Raw genomic sequence first — 12,421 nt, forward strand, 5'->3', positions numbered from 1 at the left:
CAAACGACATAACTGAAGAGAGGATACACTGCCATTGTTATCGTGCGACGATCCCGGGTTCCATAGTCAACACAGACTTGGAATTTTTCGCTACGCTAGTTCAACAGAACCAAAAATAAGCGACAAACTTTAGTTTCACTCTGGTCTGGGCGTATGTTCACCTAAAAGTAAAAAACTCCACGTCTAAAAGTATGATTGAATGTCGTTGGCTCGGCTCGCTTGCGTATCAATTTTGTTTTTCATTTTCAAAAGGGGTCGGTATACAAACGAATCGCATGGCCCCGAATTCTGACAACAAAATTCGGGCTTGAAATTGAAACGAAAACAAAAATTCTACGATTTATTCAAACAAACGCTGCGAAATTATACTTCAGTGTAAAAAACAAATGCTGATAAAAATAAAAGTCAATAGTAACATCACTATATATTATATTTATAATTTATACAAACTTAAATAAATAATAAGCGTCTACAACTACTATATAAAATTAATATTTACAATAATCAGTTCATCTTCCCAGCATATTTTCTATCCACACAAAACTTTACATTAATAATGCAATATACTTCTATTATAAATAAATGTTATGTTTATTTAAGAAAATCGCAATCTTAAATATTTACAACGCCATATACTATCACACTGAAAAAACTGCTACTTAAACTTTCATATCTGAAACTGCTTTGAAATGACTTTGTGATCATAATATTATCTTATAGTACTTCGTTAACATCTGGGCAAGACTTCTACTCTTAGTGTAAGTACATAATTATATCCTGAGTTAGTATAGCTTTTGGCCTATAACAAATGGAGCCGGAAGCATCAGCTACCGGGAGTAGTATTTCGGGCACAACACCACCAAAGGCAGGTTCATATTGTCAGTCATTATGTATCTTTATTGGGTCCGTGAACTGAGCGGTTAGGATATAAAATAGTGCCGGAGCTGGCACAAGAGACAAGTACCATAATTCTCGGAACCCAGTTAAGGATATTATTCCATATGCATGTATTATCCAATGGCCGATAAGTATTATTAGGTTTCTTGTGTTGGTTACAGATGACATGAGCAGAGCTGGCGCTGACTGGTCGATTTTGATTGAAAAATGGGAGGCTGAGGTCATCATAGATATTATAATGACTATGTATGGGAAAGAACAATCTGAAACAAACAAGTATCGTACAATAAAATTTATTATTTATATCCAATACAAATGATTGTATGTTTTAGTAAACATTCTGTTCATTATGATTCTACCCGTTATAATTCCATTTAACCTGTGTAACCTTAAATAAGTTATTTTATATACACTACTGGAAAAAATTAAGGGATCAAAAAAAAATTCCAAATTTTTCGGTAGTTTTCAACAGGCCGTAACTTTGAGAGAAGTGGTCGTACAGGAAATAAAAAAAAAGGAAATTGTAGCTCCAAGTGTCTAGTTTTTGGATTAGAACTTCAAAATTTTGTAGCCTTCGCGGTTTCTGAGTAATCGTAGAAAAACCAGCAACAAAAAAATTTTCCGAGCTTTTTCCACATTTTTGTTCCAGAAAGTGCTTAAATTTTCAAAAAGAAAAGAAAAAAAAACTCCGAAAAAACAATGGACAGTCGTTAAGGGGAATTTATTCAAGTTCTTGAAACCCATCTTTAACTTTCTGTACGATCATTGGTTGCTGAGATATCGATAATCAAAGACAAAAAGGTCCTTTTCCATTTGAAGACCGATATCTCAGCGAGGAGTGGACGTATCAGGGTGTTTAAAAAAAGAAATTAAAGCTAAATGAACAAAGTATCCGATCCTTATGGTGGTTAAGCTAAAAAAAATTTTTCCACGCCCGTAGACCAAAAAAAAAACTAAAAAAATTTTGAAATTTTTCTTGTTGCTGGTTTTTCTACGATTACTCAGAAACCGCGGAGGCTACAAAATTTTGAAGTTCTAATCCAAAAACTAGACACTTGGAGCTACAATTTCCTTTTTTTTATTTCACAGGAAACCATTCTCCATCATCATCATTCATAATCATTCGACCATTTCTCTCAAAGTTACGGCCTGTTGAAAACTACCGAAAAATTTGGAATTCCTTTTGATCCCTTAATTTTTTCCAGTACTATATAATATAAGAGTAGCGGAAAAGCATGCGCTCCAACTGCTGATAGATGACTATTGGATAAGATTAGATTTCTACATGAAGTTGCCTACACAGGAAAAAATATGTTTCCCTTACCACATCCTTCCACCCAGATCCAAACAGAGCACAACAGCATGTAACACTACTGTTATTAGGCAGAAATATGTGTGGCGGTGGTGCCGCCGGAGTTGTACCACAGAGGGTTCTACCATCTTCGAAAGTAGTAAATAAAATAATACTTACAAATCAATCCAGCGGCGACAGTGTGAGTAAGGACCAGAATGGGGTAGAAGTATAGAGCACAGTATATAGCCTTCTTGCCAGACCCGGACCCATACCACGCCAGTATCCAAGGCCTCAGAGTAATAGTGAGAAGTAGGCTAAATGCGTAGATTAATAGTATTATAGTGTATCTGAAAAATGGAATAATTACAAAAATTACGATTTATCAATTAATTTGCGCTGTATTTTAAAAAGTGCACTAAATGTTGTATATGTAGCAAAATTGTCTTCACAGAAAAATACTACCGGAAGAATATCGCAATTTTATAGTAACAGATGAAGAATTGTAAACTCTCGGTATCGTAAGTTGATGGATAATCATTAAAGGTGGTGGTAAAGGTGGGAATGGTACGGTTTGATAACCACCATACCTATTTCTAGCGTAACAGTTCTGCATGTCAGACTGAGTGGAAGAGTATACATGCTAGCTGATTTACATATGCAATTATCTTAGTTCTCAGGGAAACACATCTGTGACTGGCTTCAGGTAGAACTCCTTTTCTGTATTAAAGCATTAATACATTATTGCAATATACATATTGTACAATGTTAATAGCCATTGAAGGAAATACATTTACAACATCAATTACGTCTATTGTCAAATTTCTAGAGTTTTACACAAATTATTTATCGTTCAGTAAAACATACTTACAATGGATACACTGCCTCCTGCGTACAATGCAATGTTTCCTTATAGTCGGGTTGTGGGTTGTGGAGCAACGTATACCAGTCTGACAAGGCCTGTGGTGAGCACACATACAGTGCGAGGGTACCTGTTGGCGGGAGCACTAGCAGAGATGCTACTGTGCCGGTCGCTATCTCAATGAATGCACAGATGTGTTGTACTAGGACACCTTTTTTACTGAAATTGAAATGATTTTGTGTTAATTTTGTTAATAATAATGAGTGCTGAGTTTAATACAAACAGAGAAACAAGAAATTTAGGAGCTGCTTTGAAATTTTTGTTCATGTTATGTGAAGGTAACACAATATGGATATTACAAAATTAACTTACAAAAGTCAAGTATATTTAATCAAAAACTCAAATAATTTTATACCAACGAGTCAACAATGTCTTTCTGTCAACAAACATTGTCGTTCTGTAGGACATTCATATCCTCAGGAGCAATTGTAAAATATTAAGTATATTTTCAATTTATTTGAAAGAATGTCATAAATAGCCATAAAAACCAAAGCCAACGAAGACAACACCTACCCTTTCCCAACAGCGACCACGTCAATGAAAAACCAATGCAGCACGAGCGGCAATAGCACCATGAAGCCCAGATACTGCCAGTCATACAACGTGGGCTCCTCGGTACACGGCATGCAGTAACTAGTATCGTTTGTACGGAAACCGCGGGGACAAGCCCCACACTCGCCCCATTCACCGTTCGCGAGCTCTGTTCGACCACAGTACAACCCTGGGCATGTCTTTACTATTGACATCTTGGCCGATCTCTAAAACTCTTTTTATCCACCCGACCAAATAAACCAACATTAATTTATGACTTTAATAGTTAATTTATGATTAAGTAACTTATATATGAAGTTTGGATATTATTTTCTGCACTAGAAAAGAAATAATACAGACGAAAACATGAAAGTGAAACAATTTTTATTATTTTACTTTTTATTTACCGACTTGACATTGACGCTGACAGTTTGATTTTACTGACACTTTTGACTTTGACACTTATACTGACACTGAGATCTTAACCAAGCAGAGATATCTTTTTTGTGCAGCCGATAATTATTCAGTTATCATTCATTAAAGAAATAGAGCAGAAGCTCTATTTCCTGTATAGTTTATTATACTCTTTGATCAGAAGAGCCATGTGTAGAAAAGGGTCGATAAATGAAACATTATTAACTTATTAAATAATATAATATTTTTGCTGGCTCACCGCCGTTTTACTTATGTCTACTAGTAGACATTCGTTTTTTAAAATTTCGAACGTATTTTAAAAGGAAAGGATAAAAAATAAATTGTACAGTTATAATTATTTATTAATCTATACCAAAAGGACCTTTTACACTCAAATTTATTTAAGCACAAGTCACAAAAGTAAAAAAAATATCAAATATTTAACAGCAACATTTTTACCTTAAATGTTATGTAGTTAATTCACAATCACTAACCATCCTACTAATCGAATTATTGATAATAAAATTATAATTGACACAAAATAATTTATTCTTATAAAAAGTTACGAAAATAAACAAACATAAAATGTAGATAGGAGTTTTCATGTTCTTAACATCATTACAATGCTTTGAACTTGCCTCCTTGTTCACGTCTCCTCCAAAAACGTGCACGAAGACGCCTAAATATATAACGAAGAATATAGTACGTAGCTATCAACATGCTGATAACGATAGCTAATAAAAAACTGATGATGTCAAGCATGTAGTACTTGAAGAAGGAAACTCCGACTGCTGGAGACCGAAGATGACGTGCCCCACCGTTGCGAATAACATACTCCGTCCACCAGACCGCGTTCTCCGGTCCTGACAGTACTGGCTCTGTTACCATGCTCCTTAACTTAGAAATCGCCTTTTTGTAACTGGAACATAATAGTAGGCAAAAATAAAACACGTTGTTTCTAAAACTCGCCAATGCAATAAATCATAATTATAGATAATTATAGGCATACATTATAGTGGTAGTCGACTATTATGGATTGAAGATGGGTGAATGTAACTTTTATTTACTAAATTCTGAGGCAAAAGTAAGATGGAAAAATTGGGAAAGGCAAAATCTCATGGAGTCACAGGGATACAATGAGGTTAGAACGATAAATTAAAATAAATAGCTAAGTACTCTAATTCTTACCTCTCATTCGTTGCTACTGCAGTTACAACAGATTTAACTGCCTCTTTATCTAAGTAATACAAGTCCAGTATCTCTCCAGCGCCGTATCTAGTAATTTCTCCCATAAACGGTTTCCTAGACCTGATTATAGGCAAGCCTACTATAGGCACTTCGTAAAATAGTGCCTCCTCCAAAGAACGAGCGCCACCGTGCGTGATAAATGCCTTTACATTCGGATGGGCTGTAAAATAAAAAATAATATGATATAAATACTCGTTCCTCATTCTTCATTCCCAGACCAGATTCACGTAACCAGGATCAGAACAGGTATCTAATTCACTATTTAGATGTCTGCCTGGCTGGGGATCAATCCCGGAATGTTCGGCACGTCGCCATGTGGATATCCAGAAACAAAAGTTTAGAGCAACATGATAGGGTAAGCTCAATGCCTGCTACGGAAAACCTGTACCCAGAGTGGGATATGAGTTGGCATTCAATAAGAGATACTTCTGACATAGAAAGCCTTACACGCACTGACATAGAAAGACATAGAAAGCCTTAAGACTTGAAAAATGCGTATAATTGATCCAGATATATAGAGGACATACTAACCCAAAATCTCTTGCTGTGGGAACCAGTTATCTGCGTACACATTATCAGGCTTATTTATCATGGTGATGTTGCCAATCTTCCACAACACTGTGAATGGTAGCTCTCGGAATGCTTCCGATAGAGTTTGCAAGACTTGTGGGGACAAATGTTCAGACTCTTGAATTGCCCCTAAACTGAAATATACTGCACCATTGGTAGCAGAATCCAATAATACTTTTAGGTTCTGTAAAACAAAATTATATTATACAGTGCACAATAGATAAATAGTTAAGAATAAAGAACTTAAATATAAATTAAAATTAGTTTTCCGTGGTTAAAAAGATTTTCTAACAAAAAGGTTTGTCCATAGAAATGAAAAGCAAGGTTTGTCGATAATATGTTTGCTTGATATTTCTTTGGTAAGACTCCACCCCACATAGAACAGCTATTCTACCTGAAGCCAATCTCAGACACCTTGTCACTCCCGAAATGTAAGATGATCGGCTGTTATGTAAGTCAGTACGAATTAATTCAAACTAGAAACAAGTGTGGTGGTGATACCTATCTAGTTATCCATTTCTGCTAATCTTGAACATCGCTTACTCAAATTTTGTGACACCGGGAAATAAATACTTACTTCTTTACACGTAGAATCGTTCATTCCCTGGAGAATTTGCCCGGGCAAAGAGGGTACCCTTGAGACCCGAATAATCCCTACCCACCCCCATATTGCAAACGCGGACGCGGCATATGAGAGACTGGTGGGTACGAAGTCCCATTTTGCTTTCTACCTAGAAACATTTGGTCAACTTACCTCAACTAATTGGAATCCTGGGTTAATATGCATCCGATCAACATAAGTAATAGCTGGACCAGAAGGCCTATTTCCAATTAAAGCGGGATTACTGGCCACAAACAACATATCTATGTCATACTCAATTTCTTGTAAATCCTTCTTGATATCAAATATTTTCTTCGCCGCAACTTCACAAGCAGGCAAATAATTATTATAGTATTCATATCTTGTTTGCACATAGCGATTGAATTCCACTAACTTCTGCCAACGTGTAAGGTTCCTGTAGTTGAGTGTATTAACATCAGGATACAAAATAGGATGGATTGGTGATCCCTTAGATTCGTACTGATGTATTTTGCCACTCGAGGCTGTTATAGAGATATGAGGCGCACCATATTTTTCAGCAACTGCGTATAGAACTGGAACATCAGCTTCAGTAATAACGAGATCAAATTTAATATTCGGGTTGATGAGTAAAGCAGTCATTTGTTTGCCCTTCAGTTGCGCAATCGCTAATTTAATCGAAAAATCGTTTAGAGCCCGCATACGTGGATAATAGTCATCAGTATTCGTTATCAACTTCTTGTATTCTTCCCAATGTGGCATAGACTCTTCAGCAACACTCAGCTCAACCAATTTTTCGTCTTGATATGGAAATTGGCCTGGATAAGGTGTCATTATCACCACCGAGTGGCCTCTTTGAAGTAGAAGGGTTGCATATCCTCGGTAAACCAATTGGTCAGAGAATGATAAAGATGAAAATAAAGCAAGTATGGATGCACTTTCAACTGCAGCACTAAAAAATAATATCGGAAGCACTAAACTAATTATATTAAGCGCCATTTTTAGTCTTACTCTAAACGTGACTAGTCTCTACTGACGTGGTGGTTAGAAAGACAGACTTTCAGTGGATTCAACAGTACCTCTAGCAACTGTGCAAATATTGAATCCAATAAATATATGAAAGACAATGGAGTCGATGGCAAGGTCAGGCACTTACAATTTTATTCAGTAGGTAACTATTATAACCGGCGTAACTGTTCCTTAAAGGTTTTATCTGCTACAGTTAAAAATAAATTAACGAAATACTACATGAACATGATTATATTTAAATGAGAAATACTTGTTATGAGGTACCTACTCCTTATCAGAACAGCTTTTTTTCAAATATTTAATTGAAACATATGCTGATAGTAGGTAATTATTTTCGCTTCGACTTTGTTCTGGAAAGGTTTTTAATATAGTAGAAGATCCGAAGCTAAATCGAACTGGACCGAGCTGATAATAGAATGAAACTCATTTTATAACGAAATTAGTACATTGGGTAATACATTAAAAATGGGTTTGCTAAAAAAATCCTGGACAGGATAATTTTAATTATTTTTTGAAAAATTAATTTTCATTTTGCAGACAACCCTATATCAACGTGTTCACAACAAAACAGCGCTTCTACTGATATAAAATTTTATCTATTATCATCATGAGTGAAAGTAGTTGCCAGCGAAATACCTGTTTATACCTGACAACCCAGTAGTTCGTCCACGTAATTAATAGGCAACCCAAAGCCTGCACATTCTGTATGTTTTTAACATTCACTCATAATAGAATTTTCTTATTATCTTGATGTTGCAAAATTTAATTTTCAATTAAATTTTAATTTTTCAAAAAATAATTAAAATTATCCTGTCCAGGATTTTTTTAGCAAACCCATTTTTAATGTATTACCCAATGTACTAATTTCATTATAAAATGAGTTTCATTATATTATCAGCTCGGTCCAGTTCGATTTAGCTTCGGATCTTAGACAGAAAAATGAACCTTTTTCTTTGTAGGTGTTACTTAAACCTGTATTTGGTATCTATGATAAGAAATACGTTGCTTAGCGACTCGCCCATAACAAACCTTACCTACCAAACGACTATTGTTATGAGTGTTAAAGGGTCATTTGATTCATTTTCCCTGGATTTTACAAATATTTTGATACAAAAATGGACAGTAATATTTCTAACTACTCAGTAGTTGGGCGAATAGGCGAAGGAGCTCACGGCCTCGTATTCAAAGCCAGACATCTACCTACAGGCCGTGAAGTGGCTCTTAAGAAAATCCTTATTAAAAACATTGAGGATAGCATCCCCATTAATGTTATGAGAGAAATTAAAGCACTGCAATTACTGCGCTGTAAATATGTTAGTATTTATTATACCTAAGTTAGTTTTATATTTGTCGGTGTTGAAAAAAGTGGCGATGAAGATAAGGCTTATGTAAAATATATTCGTTGCCGGCTTACGTGCCTATATATCACCTAACTATAGTTACCTAAATTCATGTTTTATTTTTTAGACTAGAACCAGTACCATTTAGTAGAATAACTCCAACCAAGCTTTATAATAAACATATTTTGTTTCGTGTTTAACTGTGGTCTACCCACTTATATACAGTGAAAACCTTGTTGTAATGTTTAGAATTTATGTGAGAATACCTAACTTCTAACTAGTAAGTAGTAAGCCGGATCCACTTACTTCTAAGCCTATTTTCACCATAAATAGAGACAGGCACTAAAATATTCTCCGTAGTAACATATCGCTATTTCGATTCTATCCACCGAACAGAACAGGTCAGCAGACGGTACCCGAAGACAGGTAATTTTTATTTCTTTCCTAGTATTTTTAATGATCTACAGATGACTACTATTTATAGTGTGCTGCACAATATTTCACCATCTTTTATCAGCCCTAAAGTAGGTACCAAAAGAAGTCGAAAACTTTATATTTTTCGTGTTTCAGATAATAAAACTTTACGACATGTTTCCCCGCGGGATGAGCTTAGTGTTGGTCCTGGAATACATGTGCTCAGGTTTATGGGAAATGTTACACCATAATCAACAAGAACTCACACTGCCGAGGGTCAAGTCATACGCACAAATGTTGTTGAAGGGGACGCGGTACATGCATGCACATTATGTTATGCACAGGGTAATCAAGAGTACCTCACGTTGTATTGTTTTCATTTTATTTTTCAACTCAACTCGATTCAGCTTACGCGTATTTTGACCTGAAGTTGATATTTTATATTTTTGCATGTTTCAGGACTTAAAACCTGCAAATCTATTGATAAATCACGAAGGAATACTGAAGATAGCAGATTTAGGTCTAGCACGACTTTACTGGCCTGATGGAGGCAGGCCTTACTCCCATCAAGTAGCTACGCGGTACGTATGTAACTCGTTTAACCTTCAGTGTTGTCGACTCCATGGTCATTTTTTGAAAAGCCTGTTAAGTGGTTATGTTAAAATTATGGCAACTCTGTAAATTTCTTTTAAAAATCACATTATACGTACTTATTTACGAGGATGAAAATTCCCTTAGATATAAATAACTTGCTTCTTAACTGGTAGGTACCTACGTATTACCAATGAGGCCGTCCCCGTTTTTTTAACACGGTTTTATTATCTTTCCGTCACTGATATTTCTGGGATTTGGCTTTGTTTCGTAATTCCATTATAAACAATGCCCTTAAATGTTTTTAATTTTCGTTTGATTACAGGTGGTATCGTGCCCCAGAACTTTTATATGGCGCAAGGTACTACTCTGAAAAAGTAGATTTGTGGTCGGTTGGTTGTATTATCGCGGAGATGATTACGAAACAACCGCTATTTGCTGTAAGTAACCGAATGCCATTAACATATTTTTTATTCAATTTTAAAATATTATCAAGCAATTGTATGATGTTTTGATGGGTGTGGTAAAGGAGATATACTTATCAGAAGCCGTCCAACTTCATCCCCATAATCGCTGTCGGTATTTAATGTTTTTTTTATTATTATATTAATGTTTCAATTTACTAAATGACTATTGTTTATTTCAATAATAGATAATATTTTCTGTTTTACAAAGGGCGAATCAGATATTGAGCAGCTCGCAATAGTTTTACAACACCTGGGCACTCCGTCAGAAGAGACTTGGCCGGGGCACTCGGAACTGCCAGATTACCACAAGATCACGTTCCCGGAGTCCTCGCCCATGCCCTGGTCGGACCTTCTGCCTGGAGTAGACCCGGACGCTGTTCATCTTATCAAGAGTTTCATACTTTATGACGCTAACAAAAGGATATCAGCTAAAGAGGTACTTTTGAATTGTATTTATGTATAAAGTTGTTTCATTTGTTTTGTCCGAATTGATGGATATTTTTCAAAATAATTGCCTTGTAAAAAAGTACAAAAACCTGTTTTAGATATTTTAACATAAATAATTGATACTATACAGTGTCCGGTCATAACTATTAGGGGACTCATAACTTGTTTTAATAAGATTATAATGCTATAATGGACAGCAGCTCTCGCTCTCACTTGCTCTCGATGAAAATTTCAATTAAAATCTTTCTTAAAAGTACCTACACTTAGTTTATTAAAATCAATGTAATATTACTATTACAGGCACTTAGACATCCATGGTTCCAAACGAGGCCTGTCCCTGCGTCATTAGAAGATATGCCAAAGCCGAACAGCAATAAAACAAAATGAGGTATTGAAATAAATCAATAATACAAGATACAATTTACATAATTTTATTTCGTTTTGTTTATAGAAATAATTACAGTTGTACTTTTATTCTATGTACATTTGAGCCAAAATATAAACTAGGTGATTTCAACATTGAAATCATGGCAGAAAATGCGAGTACGAGACCAAGACGAGTGACATATATGTAAAACAGACTTTATTGAAGTATTAACTCTGGAGAAAGTTTAGCTGACACGCAGGTTGGCCAGTAACCCTTACGAAGATAGGATTCTTAAAGGGTCAAGAATCCTATTAAAACAAGTTAATGGTAGTGACAATTTAGTAATATAACATTTAGATATTTGCCGAACACAGACGAATAAACACGATTAGTACTATGTAATAGTCATTATAGCTTACTCGCGTTTTTTCAGTACGCGACAGTCTTGTATTGATGATGTTATTGGTCACGTGATCGTATACCTATTCCGTACTTGGACATATTCTCGCCTATTAATATGGGAGACAATCAGTGTTAAACATAAAAAGCACAAATAATAAATTACGATTAAAATAAAAAAGAAAATGCAGATTCAAATTAAATATAAAGAGATCAAATAGAATCGTACACAAATCGAATCAGTTGCAAAACTTCGTTGTTAAATATGTACCTGAAAGATTTTCTCCATTTTATTTCAGGATATTCTATAGAAAAAAATATATATATATTTTATAACCAATGCATTTTCTATGTTGTGATTTAACAACTAAACTTAAATAACGGCGATAACTGACCGGAGCAAAACCCTATTGTAAATTTTATTAATAACAAGTATCTACAATATATTTAACAAATTAATACTCCAGCCGCTAATCAACAGTAATCTAAAGTGGGCTCTACACTACCCATAAATATTGTTGTAGGTGGCGAAAACCTTTGTGTAGATGGCGCCACTGTATGTGCAGATATTTGGTCAGATTGGTATAGCGACACTATGAATCTGCCACATATGACATTGATCTACACGACATCATGATAACATGGATGCGATGAACAATAGGTATAAAACACTGAAGAAAATAAAAAAATAAATAAGACTAAACTAGACACAGAAAAAAAAACGGTATCCGTGGCTGTACTGGGCATTATTACCATTGAAATTTAAACTGTTAGTAATATTGCACAAAGAGTGAAGTATTGAGTCAAAAAGCCAATAGTTGCAGAAAATAACGAAATGACTATCTATGTACAAAATAGGCCCAATGGCAAGGCAACTTGGAAGGTTATATTTCGTTAAGTTTTACCCGATATTT

General features: G+C 35.1%; 3 protein-coding genes across 3 annotated transcripts; 1 reads left to right on the top strand and 2 right to left on the bottom strand.

Moving 5' to 3' along the window:
- Positions 1 to 411: 411 nt before the first annotated feature.
- LOC140742791 (JNK1/MAPK8-associated membrane protein) lies at positions 412 to 4,031 on the bottom strand. The gene is made up of 4 exons (XM_073073798.1): positions 3,624 to 4,031; positions 3,060 to 3,269; positions 2,369 to 2,538; positions 412 to 1,160 (listed from the first exon to the last, which is right to left on the bottom strand). The coding sequence occupies exons 1-4, from the start codon at positions 3,854 to 3,856 to the stop codon at positions 880 to 882; spliced, it is 894 nt and encodes a 297-aa protein (XP_072929899.1). The 5' UTR covers positions 3,857 to 4,031; the 3' UTR covers positions 412 to 879.
- Positions 4,032 to 4,396: 365 nt separating this feature from the next.
- Ugt2 (uridine diphosphate glucosyltransferase 2) lies at positions 4,397 to 7,534 on the bottom strand. The gene is made up of 4 exons (XM_073073799.1): positions 6,628 to 7,534; positions 5,835 to 6,057; positions 5,244 to 5,463; positions 4,397 to 4,974 (listed from the first exon to the last, which is right to left on the bottom strand). Exons 1-4 carry the CDS (start codon positions 7,450 to 7,452, stop codon positions 4,674 to 4,676), a joined length of 1,569 nt encoding a protein of 522 aa, XP_072929900.1. The 5' UTR covers positions 7,453 to 7,534; the 3' UTR covers positions 4,397 to 4,673.
- A 957-nt stretch (positions 7,535 to 8,491) lies between these two features.
- Positions 8,492 to 11,161, top strand: LOC140742793 (cyclin-dependent kinase 20). The gene is made up of 6 exons (XM_073073800.1): positions 8,492 to 8,795; positions 9,393 to 9,581; positions 9,696 to 9,817; positions 10,153 to 10,267; positions 10,503 to 10,730; positions 11,042 to 11,161. Exons 1-6 carry the CDS (start codon positions 8,598 to 8,600, stop codon positions 11,126 to 11,128), a joined length of 939 nt encoding a protein of 312 aa, XP_072929901.1. The 5' UTR covers positions 8,492 to 8,597; the 3' UTR covers positions 11,129 to 11,161.
- Positions 11,162 to 12,421: the final 1,260 nt, after the last annotated feature.

This window comes from Epargyreus clarus, unplaced genomic scaffold (assembly GCF_041222505.1).
Source record: "Epargyreus clarus isolate Ecla_fem2 unplaced genomic scaffold, WU_Ecla_fem_2.2 ptg000006l, whole genome shotgun sequence".
NCBI lineage: Eukaryota > Metazoa > Arthropoda > Insecta > Lepidoptera > Hesperiidae > Epargyreus > Epargyreus clarus.